Source organism: Coenobita brevimanus, chromosome 46, assembly GCF_032717465.1.
Source record: "Coenobita brevimanus isolate Jiangsu-jjx chromosome 46, ASM3271746v2, whole genome shotgun sequence".
NCBI classification, from domain to species: Eukaryota; Metazoa; Arthropoda; class Malacostraca; order Decapoda; family Coenobitidae; genus Coenobita; species Coenobita brevimanus.
This window is the reverse complement of record NC_136999.1, coordinates 15425731-15448431: the sequence shown is the minus strand read 5'-3', so window position 1 is coordinate 15448431 and position 22701 is coordinate 15425731. Positions and strand designations below refer to the sequence as shown.

Genomic DNA, 22701 nt, shown 5'->3' with positions numbered 1-22701 from the left:
TAACAGGTGAGGTCATTATTGTACTGTTATTGAAATGTTGAGGAAGTACTGTAGCTACCTGCAACAAGATGTGTTATTAATTTTGCTTACTGCTGCTGCAAGGAATTGAGATCTGGAATGATAAAGTTGAAATTTAGCTATCAGTTAAGGAAACAGGACATTGAAAACAATTACAGTACACACACAGTATAAATAATACCTTAAAATTAGAAAAGTACCGAAATAAAAATAAACGGTTAGTACATGAAAAATACAAGATAAGGTATGGGTTGTTTAATATTGATTTTTTTTTTCTTAATCTGCTGTCAGAAGTGAAAAAAAATGTCACATGTAATGAAAGCCAAAAAAAAAAAAAAAGCTAATTCCTGGAATCCAAGAGCACAGAATAATAATAATAATAATAATAATAATAATAATAATAATAATAATAATACACCAAATGAGCAAGACCGGACAAAGGACTTGGTAATGAGTACATGGAATGTAAGAGGAGCGAATGATGAGGTGAAAGAGAGAGAGATTGTCCAGGTGCTTGAGGGTGCGAAAGTGGATGTATGTGGAATAACTGAAACAAAATGGAGAGGAGAAAGTGTGAGAGGAGAAAGTGTGAGAGAATGGGAGTATGGATGGGGTATATGTGCAGGAGTAGGTGAGAATGAGAGGGCAAAGGAAGGAGTATGTATAGTTGTGAGTAAAAGATGGAAGAGGGGCATAAGACAGTATGGATCAGTTGGGTCAAGGATTGTGTGGGTAAAGTTGAAAGTTGGAATACAAATGTGGGCGATTGTGTGTGTGTATGCGCCAACGCAAGATCGTGCTAGAAGAGTGAGAGAAGAGTTCTGGACAAATGTGGAAGTGTGCATGGAAAAGTTTGGAAGGAATGAGAGAGTGTTTTTGATTGGTGATATGAATGGTAAAGTTGGAAATGTGAAGGTGGATGGAATAGTTGGTGAGTGGGGTGTGCCTGCTGAGATAGATGAGAATGGGAGTGCGTTAGTGGACATTTGTGCTGGGAGGGGGTTGGTGATAGCCAGTACCCTCTTCAGGCATAAAATGATCCACAGGTATACATGGCGAGTGATGAGAAGGGTGGGTGGTGAACTGAATGAAAGGAAGGCAATGATTGATTATATGTGTGTGGATGAAAGGATGCGAAGATGTGTAAAGGATGCAAGAGTGTATAGAGGTTGGGGGAGTGGACTTTCTGACCACTACTTGGTGGTGGCCAGAATTAGAATGCAAGTAAGATGGAGGAATAGAAGAAGGGAAAGACGAGAGGAAGGAGTAGTTGCAAGGAGAGTGGAAAGGTTACAAGAGGATGAGAAAAAGGCAGAGTATAAGAGAGAAGTGGAGGAACGATTGGGCAAATATGAATTGGAGCAGATGGGAGACGTGGAAGGTGTGTGTAAGATATTTACAGAAGAAATATGTGCAGCATGTGATGTGGTGTGTGGAAGGAAGAGAAGACCGAGGGGGGTGCAAGGAACAGCGTGGTGGACTGAAGAGGTGAAACAGGCTGTGGCACAAAAGAAGAAAGCATACAATGCATGGATGAGAAATAGGGGCGTGGAAGAAGTTGAGAGGCGGAAGAGAGAGTTATATGTAGAAAGAAAGAGAGAGGTGAAAAGATTAGTAAGAGAGAGTAAGAAGAGAGTGGATGAGGAATTTGGAAGGAATTTGAGTGTAAAGTGGAGGGACTGTAAGAAAATGTTCTGGAGAGAAGTGAAAAGAGTAAGACAGGGTGGAAGTGAAGTTAGCAGAGGAGTGAAAGATAAAAATGGTAGGTTACTAGTGGAGAAGGGAGAAAAAGTGAGCAGATGGAGAGAACACTTTAAGGAATTGTTGAACGTAGAGGATGGAAGTAATGCGAGTATAAGTGGCTGGGGAATGGCTGGGAGAAGGAGGGAGGTGAGAAGATAGGAAGAAATCAGTAGGATAGAAGTTGTGGAAGCAATGAGGAAAGTTAAATCGGGGAAAGCCCCAGGAATTGATGGAGTGTGTGGTGAAATGCTGAAGCATGGGGGAGAGGTAGTAGTAGAATGGATGTGGAAGATGTGAAGATTGGCCTGGGAGGAAGGTAGAGTCCCGGAAGATTGGAAGTCAGGTATAATTATTCTCTTGTACAAAGGAAAAGGGGAAAAAGAAGTGTGTGGTAATCATAGGGGCATTTGTCTTCTTAGTATAATAGGAAAAGTGTATGGTAGGATACTTATAGACAGAGTTAGAGAAAGAACAGAGAAATTAGTTGGAGAAGAACAGGGAGGCTTTAGGAAGGGAAGAGGTTGTGTAGATCAGATATTCATTCTTAGATCTTTAGTGGAAAAGTTTCTAGAGAAGGGAAAGAAGTTGTATGCGGCTTTCATGGATTTGGAGAAAGCATATGACAGGGTGGATAGACAAGGATTGTGGAAAGTGTTAAGAATATATGGAGTAGATGGGAAGTTGTTGAATGCTGTGAAGAGTATGTACGATGGTGCGAAGGCTGCAGTGCGTGTGGATGGTGAACTAAGTGAATTTTTCTCTTTGAAAGTTGGTTTGAAACAGGGATGTGTCATGTCTCCATGGTTGTTCAATCTGTACATGGATGGGGTAAAGTAGGGTAGTGGATGTTGGAGTAGCCCTGGTGAGAGAGGATAGTGTTTGGAAACTCCCTGTACTGTTGTTTGCAGATGATACTGTGTTGTTGAGTGAAGACGAAGGGGAGCTGCAAGGCTTGGTGGATGAGTTTGAGAGAGTGTGTAAGAAACGGAATCTAAAGGTGAATGTCGGGAAGAGTAAAGTGATGGTCTTTGAGAGAGGTGAAGTCAGTGAATGTACAGCGAGGTTGGATGGTGAGGAATTGGAAAATGTGAGTACGTTTAAGTACTTGGGTAGTGTAGATGGAGGTTTGGAGGGTGAAGTGCTTGAAAGGGTACAGCAGGGAAGAAAGGTTGCTGGTTCTTTGAAAGCAGTGATAAGAAACAGGGAAGTGAGCATGGAAGTGAAAAAGTTACTACATGACAGTATTGTGATACCAACTCTAACGTACGGAAGTGAAGCGTGGACATTGTTGGAAGGACACAAGTCAAGAGTGAAAGCAGTGGAAATGAGTTATTTAAGAGGAGCCTGTGGAGTCACGTGGAGAGACAGGCTGACGAATGAGGATATAAAGAAGCGTTGTGGTGTGGATGTGGATGTGATAGGAAGCGTTATGAGGAACACACTGAGGTGGTTTGGCCATGTGGAGAGGATGGAGGATGAAAGACTGACGAAGAGAGTGTATGTGAGTGAGGTGGAGGGGGGAAGAGGGAGGGGGAGGCCGAGGATGAGATGGAGGGATGGGGTGGAGAGGTATATGAGAGAGGGGGGTGAGAGTTGGGAGCAGGGCAGTGAAATGGCGGGGGACAGGGCGACTTGGAGGCGATTTGTTTGTGGCCACCCCAAACGGGATTGAGGCGTCTGGCAATAAATAGATAGATAGATAGCAAGGCCAGTAAACAGAGAAGATAAAAAAATAGAATAAATGTTATCTGTAACTGAAAAGTATTCTCTGCAAAGAAAAATATATGTATGGTGGACCTTTAAAACAAGGAGTTATCTTGTAGCAAAAGTAAATTTAATATTTAGATACAATTTGTCTTTATAAGTGAAAAAGAGGGGAATTTACCAGTTAAAATATTTTAATGTACCATGAGAGAGAGACAGAGAGACAGACAGAGAAAGTTACCCAAGTAGTCCAAACAAAGGAAGACTAGTGGTGCAAAAGTGCATTCAAAACAAACAAAGCTCTTCTCAGTAAATAACTGTATACAGATGCTCACAGATGATCATTTGGAAGAGGCTCACGCCTGTGACTCCAGATCCTCACGTTCTTCACAGTTGCAGTCATAGCTGTGCCTGGTGGACGTTAGTTGTTCTTCATATTTAAATTTTTGGGCTTGTTGAATCGAGAATTTGTCTAACCTTTCAAATGTTTCAGCATTGCCTGAATTAACATGCCATTCAGGCAGATCATTCTAAGTGTTCATTATTCTGTTGGTGAAAGTATATTTCCTCAAATTTAACCTTGTATACTGCTTGGGAATCTTTTTAGTATTACCCCTGGTACTGTCACCCTCCCTCCTGTGGATTGTGTGCACTATTATCATATTTGCCACTTAAAGTTTTAAATGTTTCTATCATATCCCCTCGTGATCTTCTATAAGATAAAATGGGTAAATTCATCTTCCTTAGCCTTTCATCATACGTGAGATCCTTTAGTTTTGTATAATTTTTGTGGCTCTGTGTTGCACTCCTTCCACCGCGTCCACATCCTAAGAGAGGCAGGGGCAATATGCCTGGTTTGTGTATTTAAGATGTGGTCTTACTAATGCAACATACAAGGCCTTAAAGATCTCTATACACGGGACATAAACTGCTTGCACTGGTAAAAGCAATGAAGAAAACTAAGAAAACAGTAATTAATTATCGCACTATCCACGGGGGAATGCTTAACACTAAATACACAAGATATACTGTACCAACCACTGCAGCTGTTTACATCCACGAACACAAAGGCTTCGACAAAAATTACACAGGACTGCCACAAACTGCTGAACTGCTAAATACAAATTGTTTCCACACTACTGTATAACGCACAGCAATACACAGAAACGCTGTATCACTGAAAACTATAGCCAGGTTCGAAAAAAAAAAAAAAAAACAAGCCAGAACAAAACACAGCTTCACACAACCAGCGAGGTCAGCTGGGGCAAACCAAGTCAGAACAAAAAAAAGAGTTCCACTCAGTTCCAAGTACACATACAGGGGAAAAACTGTTCTTACTGGTGAAACAACATACAGTTAACATTCACCCGGTCGGAACTCTAAACACAGGGTAATAACCACTCATTGCAGTCACATTTTAAGGCGACAAACGTAACTAATAGGACAGGACAAAGTTTTTCACACTCAATACGCACAAAACTCTAGTATACAGTATACGATGGATTCACAAACCTTACACAGGGATAATGCGCCCAAGACACATACACAGATGTACTATTTGGACACTGAATATTTACTCAAATTGACTCAAATCGTAGACAAAACTGGTAGGTGGTGAAAGCGCAGGTCTACAAGCAGGATTTATGGGGCAACGAAGGTGGCTGGACGGGGAGGGGGTTGGCTGGGTGGGTGGGTAGGGTGAGCATGGTAAGTAGGATGGCTGGACGGGGAGGGGGTTGGCTGGGTGGATGGGTAGGGTGAGCATGGTAAGTAGGATGGCTGGACGGGGAGGGGGTTGGCTGGGTGGATGGGTAGGGTGAGCATGGTAAGTAGGATAGCTGGGCAGTGTGGGTTGGATGGCAGGGCAGGATGGGTGGTAGGCAGGCAGGGTGATCAGAGTGGATGGGGCTGGCAGAGTGAGTGGGGTGAGTAGGTGGTTGGGTAGGTAAAGTGAATGGATGGTTGGGTGGGTGCGTCGGGTGGGATGGCGGGTGGGTGAGATTGGTGGATGAATGGTCAGGGTGGGAAGACACTATGGAGGGAAGGGTGGACTTTGTTGTTGAGTGGATGAGTGACTTGCCGGAGTGTTGACAAGGCCGGTGACAGGCTTACTGCACTAGGTGAACGGGTAGGTATATGGGTAGATGGGTGGATGAGGGAAATAGGTCCATTGGGGAACAGGTCCATGGAGTGAATGGATTCTTGGCTGGAATAGGTTCATATGGTAAAACAGTTCCATGGGGAATACGTCCCTGGGGAAAAGGACCCAAGTGGAAACACAGGAGCAATTGGTAAAAAAGGTCCATGGCGGAAATAAGTCCATGGAAGAAAACAGGTTCATCTGAGGAACTGGTGTTTTGCCATGGGGACGATGTTCATTCAAGGGAAACAATAAAAATTTGTCCATGGATAGAAAATGGATCGATAGGGAAAACAGGTCTCTGGGAAATAGGTTCATCGAGGATAAAAGGTCCATGTCCATGGGGTAAACAGATCCATGGGGAAAGTAGGTCCATGAAAAAAAAAAAAAAGGTCCATGGAAGAAAAAAGGTCCATGGTGAAAATAGATCTCAAAGGAAAAATAGGACCACGGGGTATAGAGGGTCCATGAAGGAAACAGATCCATAGAAAGAGTAGGCATATGGAGGGAAATAGATCCAAAGGGGAAAACCAAGAGGCGAAAATCGGGTCATCGGGGATGGGTGAGATGAATTCTAGGGAGTGTAGCTGGAAGACGGTGTTATGTGCATGTTTCATTTCTGGTGGACACTCTGGTTAGTCTTATGGAGGACCTCATGTATAGCTAGCTCATTTCCTCTGCCTGACAATGCTCTCAAAACGCTTTCAGCTCAGTTCATGGCCAAGTTTAGTCAGACTTTAAACGTTGTCAGCCCTGTTGATGGCCAAGTGTAGTCGCACTGAGGTTGATTTGGCTAGTAGCGAAGGAGACTCATTCCTACCTCACAACAAAAACTTACCAAATATCATATCATCATGCCTTAGTGACCAAGGTGAGGAAAAAACAAGCAATTTGGGAAGACATAGTAATCTCTTTGCCCTCAGGTCGATGGGGTCTGCCTCTGATCGGCTATGTACCCATCACACGGCGGAGCATTGAGCAGCAGGTGACGGAACTTAGGGATAAATACGGCGATATAAACCTGTGAGTTCCACAGTAATGCACAGTCACCCTCACGCACCTCTTATACAGCTCAGGCTAATGCAACTCACTCTCATGGACTTCACTCATGCAGCTCAGTCTCATGCAACTCACTCTCATGGACTTCACTCATGCAGCTCACTCTCATCACCTCTCTCATGCACCTCAGTCTTATGCACCTCATCATCATATACTTTGCTGCCATGCACCTCATTCCCACGCACCTTACTCTTACAGCACAGATAAACCTTCAGCACCTCAACAAAAGGACTCTGGGAACACTCGGCTGACGTGGCCACTGCCCTGCAGCTCACCGGTTTATGCTGAGATTTATTTGGATCATCATCATCATCATCTTCATCAACAACAACGACAAAAACAACAATAATAACAAACAGGGAATCAGTTATCTATACAGTTTTGCGCCAAGATTATTTGAACCCCTTTTGTACAATGACACCTATTTCAATTCATTCTAGCTACTTCCAGACTAATTTATTCAAGTGAAGATCGAGCACAACGACATATGTCAGACGATGCTACTAACACGCTAGCACAGTGCTGTTATTTTTGTTGTACTTCACTTAACACATCGAAATGAGTACAAGGTAACGTAACATAGAAATGACACCATGCTTTCTCTCAAGGAATAATCCCTGTATTAAGGTTTGCCATGGTACAGCTGATGTTTACCATGGATTGAACGCTAAGCCATATGCCAACACCAACTAATTACTTCCCAACATTTGCTGGAAGCTAATGAGAAAAAAAAATGAGATGTTTAATATGACTATTTTGTAACACTTGAAAATCTCAGCGTAGACCTTGGCTGCTTACAGTCACCTAAAAGAAAGATCAACAAGTGACTGTACTTGTGGTTGAATGTTCTCTGCCTCAGAAAGATAAGTGTGTGGTTAAATACCAACTTGCAGCCACATCTTATTTTCCCAGGCAGTACCTACCAGAGTCGATAGTAGTAATTATTATTTATCTTCGTTTATCACTGTTGGCCAGTGAATGTGAGCCACTTCATTCAATTATCATTAGGGACATTTAAGGCGAGTGACCAATTGTTCTCTCTTGAGTGGTATTATGTGAACAGTCAACTTCAACCAACCCTTCGATTATGCTCTTATGGGCCACATTCATTTGGAGCTCCTTAACTCACTATACCAAACGCAATCCATTTGGTTGTATGGTTACTGCCCAGTGTAGTAAATGGTTTCCTGGGCTATAAGTGATCATATGGTTTGTTATTCAGTGTAGTCACCTGAATGCAACACTACATCAGACTGGCGAATGGAGGGCGCCCAAATTCGTCATGAAAATATTGTCACTCTGACAGAAATATATCCTGAGTTAGACAGTCCATACCAGAAGAGGTCCAAGTAGGGCCGACAGTATTCTATCTTCATAATAATCACAACGTCAATTACATATTAGGGTATATATTTTTGTATCTGAGCGATTAAAAATACTGCTAAATCAAAATAATTTATCATACGCCTCCACTGTGTTTTCTTCTTGTCAGAAAGGTGGAGAATGAGTATGCAGATATTTGTGTGTATTTTCCATTGTGCCGCAGATGGAGGATGGGTATGCATGGGATGATATTTATTTTCCTCTTGTGCCGCAGGTGGAGGATGGATACGCAGGTGATGGTGTTCCTCCATGACTATCAACTCATCAAGGAGGCCTTCAACAGACCAGAGATCCAGGGCAGACCTCAATGGGAAACCTTGAGGCTCAGAGAAACCCAGTCCAGTGGTTTGTCCAAAGCATATCTCGTCATTTTAAGAGGCTTTCTAATACCTCTCTTGTTTTATCTGCCTATTACATTATTATTTTCTTCTACTTTATCTTTGTCTTTCGAATATCGACACAGACTTCATAAAAAGAAAAACAACAGAATATAAACTCGACATGGCAGAAATGAACTGAGTGCTGTGGACACTCCTTAACCAACGAGTCTCTTACTTCTCTGAAACTCTGAATTAATAGAGCCGAATTCAACCCATTTGATTATTCTCGATTAGTGTGATAAAGTGTAAATGAATTATTAACTGCAACTGTACTTCATACCTCTAGACAGGGATTATCTTTGAAAAGTAATGCAACTGTAATTGAGGCCAATATCTCTCTCTCTCTCTCTCTCTCTCTCTCTCTCTCTCTCTCTCTCTCTCTCTCTCTCTCTCTCTGTATTTATTTATTTATTCAGTATATATATATATATATAGATAGATAGAGAGATAGATAGATAGATAGATGGGGGAGGCGGTGGCTGAATCGGTAGAGAGGCGGCTTGCAGTCCTAATGGACCCAGGATCGAATCCCGGCTGGGGCAGGGAACAGTTTAAGGATTTGAATTTCCTAAAAAGCAGACTTTCCTGATCTACCAGATGACCCGCCGACATGTCGTAAAAGTACCCCCGCTAATACCAGTACACCAGTCCTGTATGAGACAGCCCTAGCATGTATTCAATATGTCGGTGGGTGTTAGCGCCGAAGAGGTGACATGAGGAGGTGTAGGAGGACTACTGGGCCTTGGGATAGGCCACTGCCCCCAAGAAATAGGCCCTGAGCCTTTGCCCGGAGTCGGACACGTAAAAAAAAAAAAAAAAAAAAAAAAGATAGACAGATATATCTATATATCTATCTATCTATCTATCTCTCTCTCTCTCTCTCTCTCTCTCTCTATATATATATATATATATATATATATATATATATATATGGACCCTCTGTGGTACAGTGGTAAAGTGTGCGTTTTCGTACACTGAAGAACGAGGGTTCGCGCCCAGCGAGGGTAATAAACTTTGGGAGCGTTCTTCAGGCCACGTACTGCATTGGCGGACACAAGGGGTGCTGGGGTTGAACCAGTGTCGCATACTATAAAGTATGCTTGCACCCAGTCAGCTTGCGCGGGCCGATTACACTTGGTTCACAGTGAAGACTACACACACATCCAAAGCCACTCCAACACTACAATTACACTTTCAAACACTTCTCACCCTACATACAATCTCTGCTAGACAGCCTAAGCCACTTGGCAGAGATACATTGGCTGCATCGTCCCCACTTCGGTTGGCTTAGGCCGGCCCTGCAGTGGACACTCAAACGGCTGATGAGATGATGTGGCGGGGGGGACACAATCTGGCCGCACTATGGGGTGGTACTACTACTTTGCGGCCAGGTTGTGTTAGGAAGAATACTGCCACCATATTCCCTGCGTGTCGTAAAAGGCGACTAAAAGGGGCGGGGTGAGGGGACTAGGGACCCCCTCCTCTGTTTTTTAGTTCCTAAAAAGAGACAGGCCAGAGAAAGGGATGGGGGATGGAGTTATCCCCGTACCCTGAAGATTGGGTCTATGAATGTGCGTGGATGTAGTACGATTGAGGCTAAAAGGGAGGAGATTGGGAGAATGTTTGTGAGAAGAAAGTTGGATGTGTTAGCTTTGAGTGAAACGAAGATGAAAGGGAAGGGTGAGTCTATGTTTGGAAGTGTGAATGGAAGATTGTCAGGTGTTGATAGAGGAAGGGCAAGAGAAGGTGTGGCCTTGTTAGTGAGTCCGGAAGTACAGCAATGTGTGATTGAATGGAAGGAGGTGTCATCAAGACTGATGTGGGTGAAAGCGAAATTTGAACGTGAGTTGTGGGTGTTTGTGAGTGCATATGGGCCTGGTAGTGAAAGGGATGAAGAAGAGAGGGAGTCTTTCTGGAATGATGTTGATGAGTGTCTGCAGAGTTTTAGAGCGAATGTGAATGTGGTAATGATGGGAGATCTGAATGCTAGAGTGGGAAATGTAGCAGTTGAAGGCGTAGTTGGTATGCATGGTGTGCCTGGAAGAAATGAAAATGGGGAACGAATGATAGCGATGTGTGTTGAGCGAGAGATGGTGATTGGGAATACGCTGTTTGAGAAGAAAGATATTTATAAGTATACATGGGTGAGACAGGAGGGTGGAAGGGTTGTTGATAGAGCCTTGATGGACTATGTGGTTGTGTCTAGGAATGTAATAGGAAGATTGTTGGATGTGAGAGTTCTGAGAGGGGAGGGTGGAGGTATGTCTGATCACTACCTGGTGGAGGGAAAGTTAAGAGTAGGTAAGAGATGGGTGAGAGCTAGGAGGGTTAGGTGTGGCAGGGAGGTTTTGAAAGTGAGTGAGTTGGATAAAAGAGAGAAAAAGATAGAGTATCAGGAGAAATTGAAAGATGAGTGGAACGCAGTGAAAGATCGGGAAAATGGCAGCGTGGAGGAGGAATGGCAGTTGTTTAAGAGTGCTGTGGTGGGGCATGCAGAAGAGGTGTGTGGTGTGAGACGTGTGGGTGGTGGTGTAAGAAAAGGAAGTGAATGGTGGTGCGAGGAAGTAAGTATGGCTGTGGCTGAGAAGAGACGTGCATATGAAGTGTGGCTGCAGAGGAAGGATGAGATGTCATATGAAAGGTATAAGGAAAAGAGGAATAGAGCGAGAAGGGCTGTGCGTGATGCTAAAGTGGCAGCAGATGAGAGGTGGGGTAGGCGGCTGACAGAGAATTTTCAACAGAATAAGAAAATGTTTTGGAAGGAGGTGAAAAGGGTGCGAAAGGGAGAGTCTGGGAAGGAAGAACGAGTAAAAGCAGAGGATGGAAGGATGTTAACTGAGATGGATGCAGTAAGGAAGAGATGGGCAGAGTATTTTGAAAGATTGTTAAATGTAGAGGAGGAAAGGGTGGCTGAGATTGTGGCGGATGGAAGGGTGCAAGGAATAAATGTGTTGGGAGAGTTGAATGATTCTTTGATCACGAAGGAGGAAGTGGAGAAAGCAGTAACGGAGATGAAAACAGGGAAAGCTGCAGGTATGGATGGGTGTGCTGTGGAATGCCTGAAGGGTGGTGGAGTGACTATTGTTGACTGGTTAGTAAGATTGTTGAATGTGTGCTTTGAGAAAGGTATGGTGCCAATTGACTGGGCAAGTGCTTGTGTGGTCCCGTTGTATAAAGGCAAGGGTGATAAGTATGAATGTACTAGCTTTAGGGGTATAAGTCTGTTGAGTGTTGTAGGTAAGGTGTATGGTAGAGTGTTAATTTTGAGAGTTAGAGAGGGTACAGGGGGAGTGATTAGTGATGAGCAGTGTGGCTTTAGGAGAGGGAGGGGATGCGTTGATCAGGTGTTTGCTGTGAGACAAGTGTGTGAAAAGTATTTAGCGAAAGGCAAGGATGTGTTTTGGGCATTTATGGATTTAGAGAAAGCGTATGATAGAATTGATAGGGAGGCTTTGTGGACTGTTTTAAGATTGTATGGACTTGATGGTAGGTTACTAAAAGGGGTGAAAAGTTTTTATGTAAATAGTAGAGCGTGTGTAAGAGTGGGAAATGCTGTGAGTGATTGGTTTCCCGTGAGAGTGGGGCTGCGACAGGGATGTGTGATGTCGCCTTGGTTGTTTAATATTTATATGGATGGTGTTGTAAGGGATGTGAATGCAAGAGTTTTAGGTGGTCTGAGTCTGGTAAATGTTGATGGAGGAGAGTGGAATCTGAAGCAGCTGCTGTTTGCAGATGATACCGCACTGGTGACTGATTCAGAGGAGAGATTGAGACAGTTGGTAGAGGAGTTTGGAAGGGTGTGTGAAAGGAGGAAATTGAAAGTAAATGAGAATAAGAGTAAAGTGATGAAGTGTACGAGGTTGATAGATGGTAGGGGGATGAATATAGTTTTGAATGGTGAGTTGCTTGAGGAGGTAGATTGTTTTAAATATCTAGGGTCACATGTTGCTGTGGATGGAAGAATAGATGCAGAAGTGAAGTTTAGAATAAATGAAGTAGGAAAGGTGTTGGGAGGAATGAAAAAAGTGTTTAAATGTCGTTCGCTTAGAATGGATGTAAAGAGAAGGCTGTATGAGGGTGTTGTGGTACCGACTGCATTATGTGGGGCTGAAACATGGAATATGGGTGTAGCAGAGAGGAAAAGTTTGAATGTAATGGAGATGAGGTGTCTGAGGAGTATGTGTGGAGTGACGCGTATGGATCGAGTGCGAAATGATGAAGTGCGAAGGAGAACTGGAGTTGTTCGGGAGATGGCTGGTAGAGTTGAGCAGAGGGTGTTGCAATGGTTTGGGCATATGGAGAGAATGGATAATGAGCGATTGGTGAAAAAGATAACTAGATCTGATGTGAGAGGTGTAAGGCTGAAAGGAAGACCACGAATAGGATGGATGGACAGTGTGAAGAGAGCGCTGGATGCGAGAGGGATGTCTGTTGAGCAAGGAAGAGTGGCTGTGCGTGACAGAAATAAATGGAGAGAAATTGTGAATGAATAAGTGATGACGCAGCCCTGAGGTGATATTCTCCCGCATTTGGTCTGATCAGCTAGTCAGGTCAGGTGCGGGTAAGGGGATGGGTGTATTATGATGTGGCAGGGGTAAACCAGTTCTGCTGTCGGGCCCTGCTGCGGATGTCACTGATTGCATTGTGCAGTTGACCCTTGTGCGGTGTGGTGCGGTGAGGATCTGTCCGTTCTCCCCTTTGGGGCTAAGATGCGAATAAATGTGTTTGAATGGATGAGTAAATGGAGAGTGAGTCGTCCTGTCTCGGCTACCTCCCTTTCCTTGGGGGAAGCAGCCTAGGTATATATATATATATATATATATATATATATATATATATATATATATATATATATATAAAACATGTGAAGTGCGTTAAAGTGGGTTTTCTTGTTCCATAATCCAACACCGTACAGTTAATGCCCGTATGAAACATGGGAAAACAACCTTGAATGAACTTAGATATATTTTCAGTATAGCACATTAAAGAAGTGTCTTACCTATTCAGCTTAGAAAGTACCTTAGTAGTGAAGGAACTGGCCACTTCAAGGGGATGACTTACGGTATTTTGAATGCTAACTTCACCATCTCCAGCAGTTTTGTTCAACTTTGGATACACTCTTCGAACTGGATGAGTTACATATAGTCGTCATTAACCATTTTAATATTAGAGAGCCTTCCAAAAGTTTATTTAAATACTCTGTTGTTAGCAATGAAAAAAAAAAAAAAAAAGACTGCCAGCATTCCCCAGGGAAAGCAGAATGGTAAAAAAAAAAAAAAAAAAAAAAACAAGACTCTGGGAGGTGACTGTCCCCAACACTCCTCGCAAAAGTTAGTAAATTCTATGGACTTCCCATTTCAGACCTTTGACCAGATAAAATCCTCTAAAACGACTAGATTTCCCCAAATATGTGAAGGTGTAGGAGAACTACTGGGTCTTGGGATAGGCAACTGCCCCAGAGAAATAGGCCCTGAAGCCTTTGCCTAGAGTCGGACACACACACACACAAAAAAAAAAAAAAAAAAAGAGAGAGAGAGAAAATTCCATGTGTCAAAGGAGAAATATTACTAAATAAAAGTCAGCTGGTGAAGAAACGAAAGAATGGCACCAAACGGAAAAGTATTTGGAAGAATGAAAGAAGAAAGAATAATAAAATGAGTAAATACAGTTGAAATGAGGTGGTTAATGAGCATTCTGGTGACCATTATAGTTCTACAAATTTCTCTTAAGCCAAATAAATCAGTCTGGAAAGAATAATAATACATAAAATCGCTCGACCTGCATCGTCCCATGAAACTACCATAGACGGTAAAGAAGTGGGCGTGGTGGGCAAAGGAGTGGATGGAATGGGCAGGAATGTTGGTTGACGGTAGGACTGGGACAGGAAAGTTTACCCTGTGAAAATGGGTGTTGCAAGATGAGTGGGTTGAGCATAATGACATTTTCTTTTAAAACATCCAAAACTGAAAGTATTGGGGTGCTGAAGAATGAGAGTGGGGGACAAAGATGTGGTAGGAACAGCTGGAAGTGCGGTTGTGGTGATGGTGATGGTGTAGGAATGCAAGTATACTTCACGAAAATGGGTACTGTATGTTTAATAGTTACAGAACAGTGAAGGTTATTTTTAAAAGTTTTCTTAGATGATAACAACGATAACTACAGGTCCCTCCCCCAAGGGGGGAATCATACCAGCCGTGAGCCGATACACATCTAGCGCAGCATGGAATATGACCTTGACCTTGACCTACTGTACTTTCACCAATTTTGAACGCATAGATTTTTATTGCTACTACACACCTGTAAAATTTTTGTGACGATACTTTGAGTGGTTGCGGAGTTATCGTGGTAACAGACACACAGATCTTGACCTATTTTCTTCAGTTTCGAACTCGTAGGAGATTTTGATCCCTGCTACATGCCTGTAAAATTTTATGGTGATATCTTGAGCGGTTGCGAAGTTATCTTGCTAACAAACACACAGACTGAAAAAATAGAACATTAAAACAATACTCGTGGGAAATTTTCATCCCTACTACTCACCTCTAAAATTTTGTGATGATATCTTAAGCTGTTGCGAAGTTATCTTGGTAAGAGACAGACAGACCTTGACCTACTTTCACCAGTTTAGAGCTCGTTATCTCTTTTTTTTCCCTACTACACACGTGTTAAATTTTGTGATGATATCTTGAGGAGTTCCGAAGTTATCGTGCTCACACACACACACACACACACACACACACACACACAAATCGAAAACAACACCAGTTTCACTATCACGGCTGGTAACAAGTGAAATCTGCGTCGTTCTCGTTGGCCTTGGGTCTTACACCAACACGGGTACACATGCTTATCATCAGACAGGCATGACTTCAGACTGTGGTGTGATAGTGTTACCAGGGTTATCATTGTGTTTTGAGATCAATTCTTTTAGATCATATAGTCCCGTACATAGTGTAACCTACCTCATTAGTTTTCTGAAACAGTTCAGTCACTATCACTTTCTTCAGTCAACAGCAAGAGTTACATTCGGTGACCTTTACAGTTATGCTGCTATGACTATTTTTGTTTTCCTAAATCAGTCAACATAAAGTATTTATTTATCCGTCTGACTATCTATCAGTCTATATCTATCTATCTAGTCAGACGATTTTATCTCGGAAGGGGTGGCCACAGACAAATCGTTTCAGTGTACCCCTATCCTCTGCCACAGGCTGCTCTTCCTCCAGCTAACAATATCCTCACGCATATTACCTCCCCACCCTATCCCTCCATATTCAGTCTTTGGCAAGAATATTACCTATGTCGCATATCCACAGGTATAGTATCAAGCATTGGTTTGCGATGGCACAATAACAGGCGGTTCACCCTGCGGCAGCTGCGTGACCTGGGAATGGGAAAGTCCAAGCTGGTGGCAGCCATGCACACGCAGGCCATGCAGTTGGTGGAAGAGCTCAAGAAACAAGTAGACAGTCCGGCGCCCTTGCCTCATGCCTTCAATGTCGCTGTCGTCAACATTATATGGCAGATGGTGGACGGTAGGTTGATTACAAGTACAGTTGTACGAGATATATGCGGTAGCATAAGGACCCTAATATCAGACTTCGCTAAAGTCGCTGAAGTCTGTAGGCATGAAGTTGGAGAATCAGGGTTTCACTAAAGTCCACAGAAGTGAGGCACCTCGTTTCAGTAAACCATTATGATCGACAGATGAACGCTACTGCTCCTAGAGATGCTCCTGGAATAAAAAATGTAGGAAAATAACAAAGAAACGGACACATTTCTACTGTACAGCTTCAGTACGCATAATTGTTTACATTTCTCAAAGTCTTGGCATTGCATGCGTGTGCTAGTCTTGCTTCACTTTTTAATAGCAATGAACGCCGACACTGGGTGCCAAGTAGCTCCAGCACGGCCAATGTGCGGCTATCGAGTACCATGGGAAAGTTTTTGATTTGACATTGTGTTCTTACCATCACCAATCCATAAGTGGAGCTACTGGTTTAAATTCGGGGTTTTCTTTTTCCTTGGCCATCTACCAGGCTTCTGGTTACACTACTTTTGTGCTAGTGCACATGCGAGTCATAGTTTCTCCTCACCCTGTACCGCTATCTCTAGATGAGTACCGCTATTTTGGACTACATGAGTAACAGTGTCACTACGGACAGTTTCATGTGCACTGTTCATTCAGTCAAACAAAGCTTCAAAGTACCAACTTACCATTGAACAAAGGCCTGTGTTCGGGATGAAACCCAGGCTACTACTTCCTTCTTGTCAGAAGTGGGACTGAGGGTGACCAGAAACTGTGGTTATGTGGCTCGCAAGTGTACCTTTCAGGAATGAAGGTAGCTACCCACATCATACCTCCAGAGATGACGTGCATTATATCAAATCGGAAGAATGATGTGCTTTCCATTTACCTGAAATGTAGAGCAGTTTTGATAAAATGTCCAAAATAGTTCATGAATAGTTCATGAAGCTTTGCTGAATATTACATTACCAATGAAAATCACGCAACCTTTCTACCTCGGGGTACTACCAATTTTGCTCTGGCTAAAGTAAGCAGATTTAACTCGCCACCGGGAATCCACCCGAGGTCTGAGGGTTATATATTTATCATAGAACCTGAAAGCTTCATTCATCTTAATTAACTGGTGCATTAACTACATCGTTTTATATTCCAGGTACACAGTTTGCACCGGGGGATCCCAAGTTAAAGGAATTTGAAAATATCATGGACTCACTGCTTGAATCTCTGGATCGCATCGCCATCCCTGACTTCTTCCCTTGGTTACACAACATCCTGCCGTCCTGGTTCATGGCACGCTTGTTTAAGCTCGATATGGCGGAGAATACTAAGAAGAGGTTCCTGGACTTCTTCAGTGTGAGTACCAGTCACTTATTTCCCTTTTACCCGTCTTATTCTATTTTCTCTTCCATTCTCCCATTTCCTTCCTCTTCTTCAATCACACTCCTTGCTTTTCACCCCGCTGTTCTACCAGGCGATCTGCTTTCCTCTCCTTCTTTCCCTCTTGTTTCTTCTCCCTTTTCTTCCCCCTTTTGCCTCCCTCTATTCACTTTATTCCTATCTCACTATTCCCCCCCCCTCCTCTCTACTAATTAACTTCATTCTGCCCAGGAAGATTCGTGGTGAGGGAGATAGCAAATAATCTCTCTCTCTCTCTCTCTCTCTCTCTCTCTCTCTCTCTCTCTCTCTCTCTCTCTCTCTCACACACACACACACACACACACACACACACACACACACGCACGCACGCACGCACGCACAGTCTGACCTCTGACCTGCTGTGGTTAAGATGCAACTTCCATCACTCTTCCCAAACCCCTCTTAAGATGGCGCCTGCCCAACAAGTCTCCTGCTCCTGAACGGTTTCATCTGAGACTCGATGGTGAAAGAACGAAGTGGCTACACGTATTCTTCATTTTGCGAGATAGCGAGTCAGCTTAGTTCAGAAATTTGGAAAAACGGTAAAGCAATGTTAAAGTGATATGTTAGAGGGTGGCAAAGTACGACTGGAAGGGTGAGCGCTAAGGCAATATAAGCAGAGGAAGTGAAAACAGAAGTGTCGGGTAAGGTTGATAGCTAAAAAAACTAGGATGAGTAATGGTGAGACCAGGCGAGATTGTAGTGCTGGCTTCCAACCATTTAAGAGAAAAGGCTAAGGTAAATAACAGTGATAGGAGTGTAACTTCTGGGAATAGGTTTCACGTTCTGCAAGATTAAGTGTAGCATGAGCCTAAACTCAGACTTGTTGGGGATTCATTGATTAGGCATCAGGAGAAGTTTTGTGCTAAGCATTCCGGGAGGTGATGTTTTTGCTTTCCTGGGTGTAGGATACAGGACGTGACTGAGAAGGTTGATTAACCAGTCGGCAACACTTCAGGGGACTCGGTTTAGGTTACTCTAATGGAAACCAACAATGTAGCTTCAGGCAGGTCAGAAGAGATACTTTGGAAGGATGGGGACTTTGTAAGGCAGTTCAAGGAAAGTCGCAGAAAGTTGGGTATCTTCGGTTTTGTTACAAAGATTTAACGTTGGTTTCATGATCCTCAGTAGAATGGTAAGAATCAGTAGTAGGTTACGTCTATGTACGAAGGAGGGAGTGCTGTTTGTTAACTTTTTGGGCACTGTTTTTTTTTTTTTTTTAAGAGCTAGTATGGTAGAGGTAGCCTTCAACTCCATTAGGTAGGGTTTAGGTAGGGTTCTAGATGACGGGGATGCTTTAATTAATGGCATAGTTGTTAACAATTCAAACCATGAGGCTAATGTTGACAGGGTAAGTGAGGTGACGTCAAATCACCAGGCCTGTCAGGTAGACATGACCTCACCTGAAGTACAGGTAGACAATCAGGGGATTTCCGAGGATAGAGGAGAGGTCACATCAATGGTTTATAAGTGCTGCAGTCTCTACTGATGATCTAAATTAGAGGTTCTCAACCTAGGTACACGAACCCACAAGGGGTTTGCAAGAGGGTTTCCAGGGAGTACTTGGATGGCTGACGAAAGTGTATTAAAATCTACTGAGGGAGAGAGAGAGAGAGTACGAGAGGTTATAGAGGCACATATCAGGATGCCTCACATGCAAACAGCAGCTGTGAGTAAGGATGGATGTACTGTGCCATTAGAGGCAGCTGGCCGCAACTGAGGCACGTACCGGTACTTGTTGCTCCACTGTCTCCAGATATTTTTGTTTACGCAAATGAGGTAAGTTCTTGACACAGTGATATGTATGCTAGTGAGGTTTTTACAGTGTGATAATGATTTTCTTTACTTAGTGATGCTATGGCATTTTGGAAACTCATGTTTGTGACTGGTTGTATGTCTGGCTACTCAGCAGCAATTCTTAGATTTTATTAGTGTTGATGGAGGTATGTACTCTCTCAGTGCTCTAGTTAGTTTGTTCTTTTGAACTGGTGATATTATGACTGCCTGAGACTGTTTCTAATGTGTGATTTTACGAAGATAGTAATAATATGACTGCCTGAAATTGTTTCTAATGTGTGATCTTACGAAGGCAATGATAATATAATTGCCTGTTGGTGTTTTCATCGTTTGATCTTTTGATATCATGACTGCAAGAAATTGTATCTAGTGTGTGGTGAATGCCTGAAGCTGATTGTACAGCGTTATCTTACGGCGATGATAATATAAGTGCCTGATGGTGTTTTTATTATATAATCTTATGACGTGGCATTATTATAACTGTATGTCAATGTCAATGCCTTTACGTAAGGCTTTGGTTATGTAAGTATTTTCTATGACAGTTCCGGGTACCGTTATGGCCTCATCAGCGGAGAAACGTCAGAATGATGAAAGATTTATTCACTATGAATTCACTACTATCTTAAACAACGTGTGTGAATTTCCTCACTGTGTTATGTGCCACAAATGCCTAATCACTGGAGTGCATGAAACCAAGCTTTCTCAAGCGACATTTGAATAGTCGTCATTCATATCTGAAAAATTAGAATGCTGCATTCTTCAAGCATAAGGAAAAGGAAATGAAACAAGGACGCTTCGATCGTTTGGGACAGTTCAGTCAACAAAATGAATCTGGGTTACGTGCATCGTACATTGTAAAACCGAGAATTGTACAGCATTGCAGAGAAGTTAATCACTCCCTGCTGTTACGATATAGTCTATCGTGTTACTGGATGTGATGCTGAGCAGGTCACATCAGTACCCCTCTCAAATGACTGTTCATCTACAAATATTAGATATGTCTGAAGATTTTTGAAAAATGATTGCTGAAATAAAAGTCATTTTAAGCAAATTTTCCCTCCAGCTTGGTGAGTCGACTGACGTGACTGTTTGTGCACTCCTGGTGCTTGTACATCAGTGGTAGAGATTTTGTGGAGGATTTCCTGTTCTGTCATGCTTTAGAGTCGACTACGAGAGAAAAAAACATCTTTCATGAAGCTTCATTTTTTTTTTTTTTTAAGACAGGGACAATCTTGGAATAAAAAATGCGAGTGCACAACTGACGGAGCACCAGTAAAGCTTGGCCGTCCATCAGAGTTTCGAGGAAGAGTGAATGAGACGAATCCTGAAACAAAGCATCTTAACTATATGATTCATAGATATGCTCTGGCTTCTACATCTGTCTCACCAGATTTAAGATTAGTACTTGATGATTTGCACATGCTAATACCAGCAAGTAAAGTGCCCTGAATACACGACTCTTCTGCCTACTGGGCCAAGAGTTTGGAGCTGATGACATGTTACTCTTTCACACCAAGGTTCGCGGGTTGTCACGGGGGATGTGGTATCAAGAGTATAATCTCTGGAGAAGGAGCTTTCCGAATTCTTCAGATGTAGCAAGACAGTCATTATTTTGAGTTCACGAAGAAATTTTCAGACAACCAGTGGCTCTAGAAGCTGACCTACTTGAAGGACATATTCTTACGTCTAAAGCCATTAAACTTATCCCTCCAAGGCCGTTTTACCACAGTGATCGATCTCACGGGCAAACTAAAATCATTCAACATGAAGCTGGAGCTGTAGGAAGGGACGGTCAAAGACGAAAATCTTAGCATTTTTTAACACTTTAGTGAGGCATTTTATAAAAGCAAAGGCTCTGGAAAAATAGAATATGTGCACCTCTGCAAATACATCTTTCTTCCCTGCGGATGGAGTTGCAGTCTTATTCTCCAAACTGAGCGAGTTGAAATCAAAATTTATTAGAAACCCATTTACTGTTATTCTGTACCTTCTACCAGGTAACATGCAAGATGAATTTCCAGAGTTGGTGAACAATTCTGTTGCAAAAGATGCATTTGAAACACTTCCCCTGACCAAGCTCTGATCTAAAATGAATGACCTTCACCCTTCTGTAGCTGATGTTGCTGTGAGATCATTACTGATGTTCTCTAATACTTACCTGTGTGAGCATGGATTTTCAGTGCATGACCTTCGAGTATGTCAGTTTAATACTGCTTCTTGAACTGAGAAACTTGTTTGCACAAAACAGGCACAGCTTTCACATCGAAGTTTGATACTGGATGTCATAATTAAAACATAGTGTTAATGCTTACTTGCCATATGAAGTAAGTACAGTTTCGTTGGTGTTTAGTGCTAATACACTAATGTTTAGTGAATTAGTGCTAAAGTTTGTTTTCTTCACAAAGTAACAACAGTTTCATTCTTGTGTGGTATTATTGTACAATGAAAAAAAAATTTAATGCTTAACTGCTTAATAAAGTCCTTACGGTTTCAACCACTTGCTAATAGTGGAGTACCACTGTAAAGTGGATTAATTTGATATATTACTATTCTATATACAGTGTCAGATTGATGGTGGTACGGGTTGTAATCTGATAGATCAGTGGGTACTAGACAGCCTAAATGACGACATCACATTACCATCGCAACTATCTCCTGGTTCTAAACTGATCACCTGGTGAACAAGACTACATCTTTTCTATCTTTAATGACCCAGAGCAGCTTGTACAGCACCCTACCCGTATCCCTGACCACCTTGGAGAGTTCCAACATAATTTACCGTTTCCTGACTGCTATTCCTTCTGTCCACAATGTTAATCTTTTCTCTCCGTTGGGCTTCTCCGGTCACAACTAAATCACCTTAACCTGTCCTATCGCTCCAGTAAGGGCTAAGGAGGCTAGCAAAAAGCGGTGGCTGTAGCACTTTGGAGATGCTGATTGGGTGGTCCTTAGGCAGTACTTCTTTTATTTTCTCTGGATTATTTCCATGACCGAGAGCCATCTGAGTGTGCCTCGTGCATTATGGAAATTATTCTCTCTAGCATTGAAGCATACATTCCTTTCTCTTTTCCTGTGACTATTGAAAAAAGACAAACTTGGTTAATCACTTTTGTTCTTATGCTGTCCACAACAAGTAGAAGGCCTACAAAGGTACCGGAGCCAAGCCACCCCTGAATCTCATATCTTTTATGTCTCTGCCCGAAATCATACTAAGTCTGTTCTTCGCTCTGCTAAAAATAATTTCAGTTGTACTAAATGCTTTCGAACTCTCCGACTCAAATTCTTCCAGCTCCACGTGGCACCTTGCCAATAATCTTTCTAATAACTTTACTTCGTCATCCTTCTCTCCTCTTTTCCGCTCTGGTGGCCCTGTAGCTGCCTCTTCTACTGATAAAGCAGAACTGTTTGTTCAGACTTTCTCTTCCAATTCCACCTTAGATGATTCCAGTGCTGCTCCTCCATCACTTCCCCGCTCTGACTTCCTCATGGCTGACACAAAAATTTTTTCAACTGATGTGTTTTCTGCTATCACT

At 42.6% G+C, this 22701-nt stretch overlaps 1 protein-coding gene across 1 annotated transcript in view; it reads left to right on the top strand.

Annotated features, from left to right (window-relative positions):
- The first annotated feature begins 5686 nt into the window (after positions 1-5686).
- Positions 5687-22701, top strand: part of LOC145398655 (cytochrome P450 2L1-like) — a 58742-nt gene continuing 41727 nt past the window's right edge. Inside the window, exons 1-5 of the mRNA XM_080271461.1 lie at positions 5687-5756; positions 6469-6628; positions 8262-8392; positions 15744-15962; positions 17109-17308. Of these exons, the coding sequence (XP_080127587.1) occupies positions 5687-5756; positions 6469-6628; positions 8262-8392; positions 15744-15962; positions 17109-17308 (780 nt within the window). The remainder of the gene's footprint in view (positions 5757-6468; positions 6629-8261; positions 8393-15743; positions 15963-17108; positions 17309-22701) is intronic.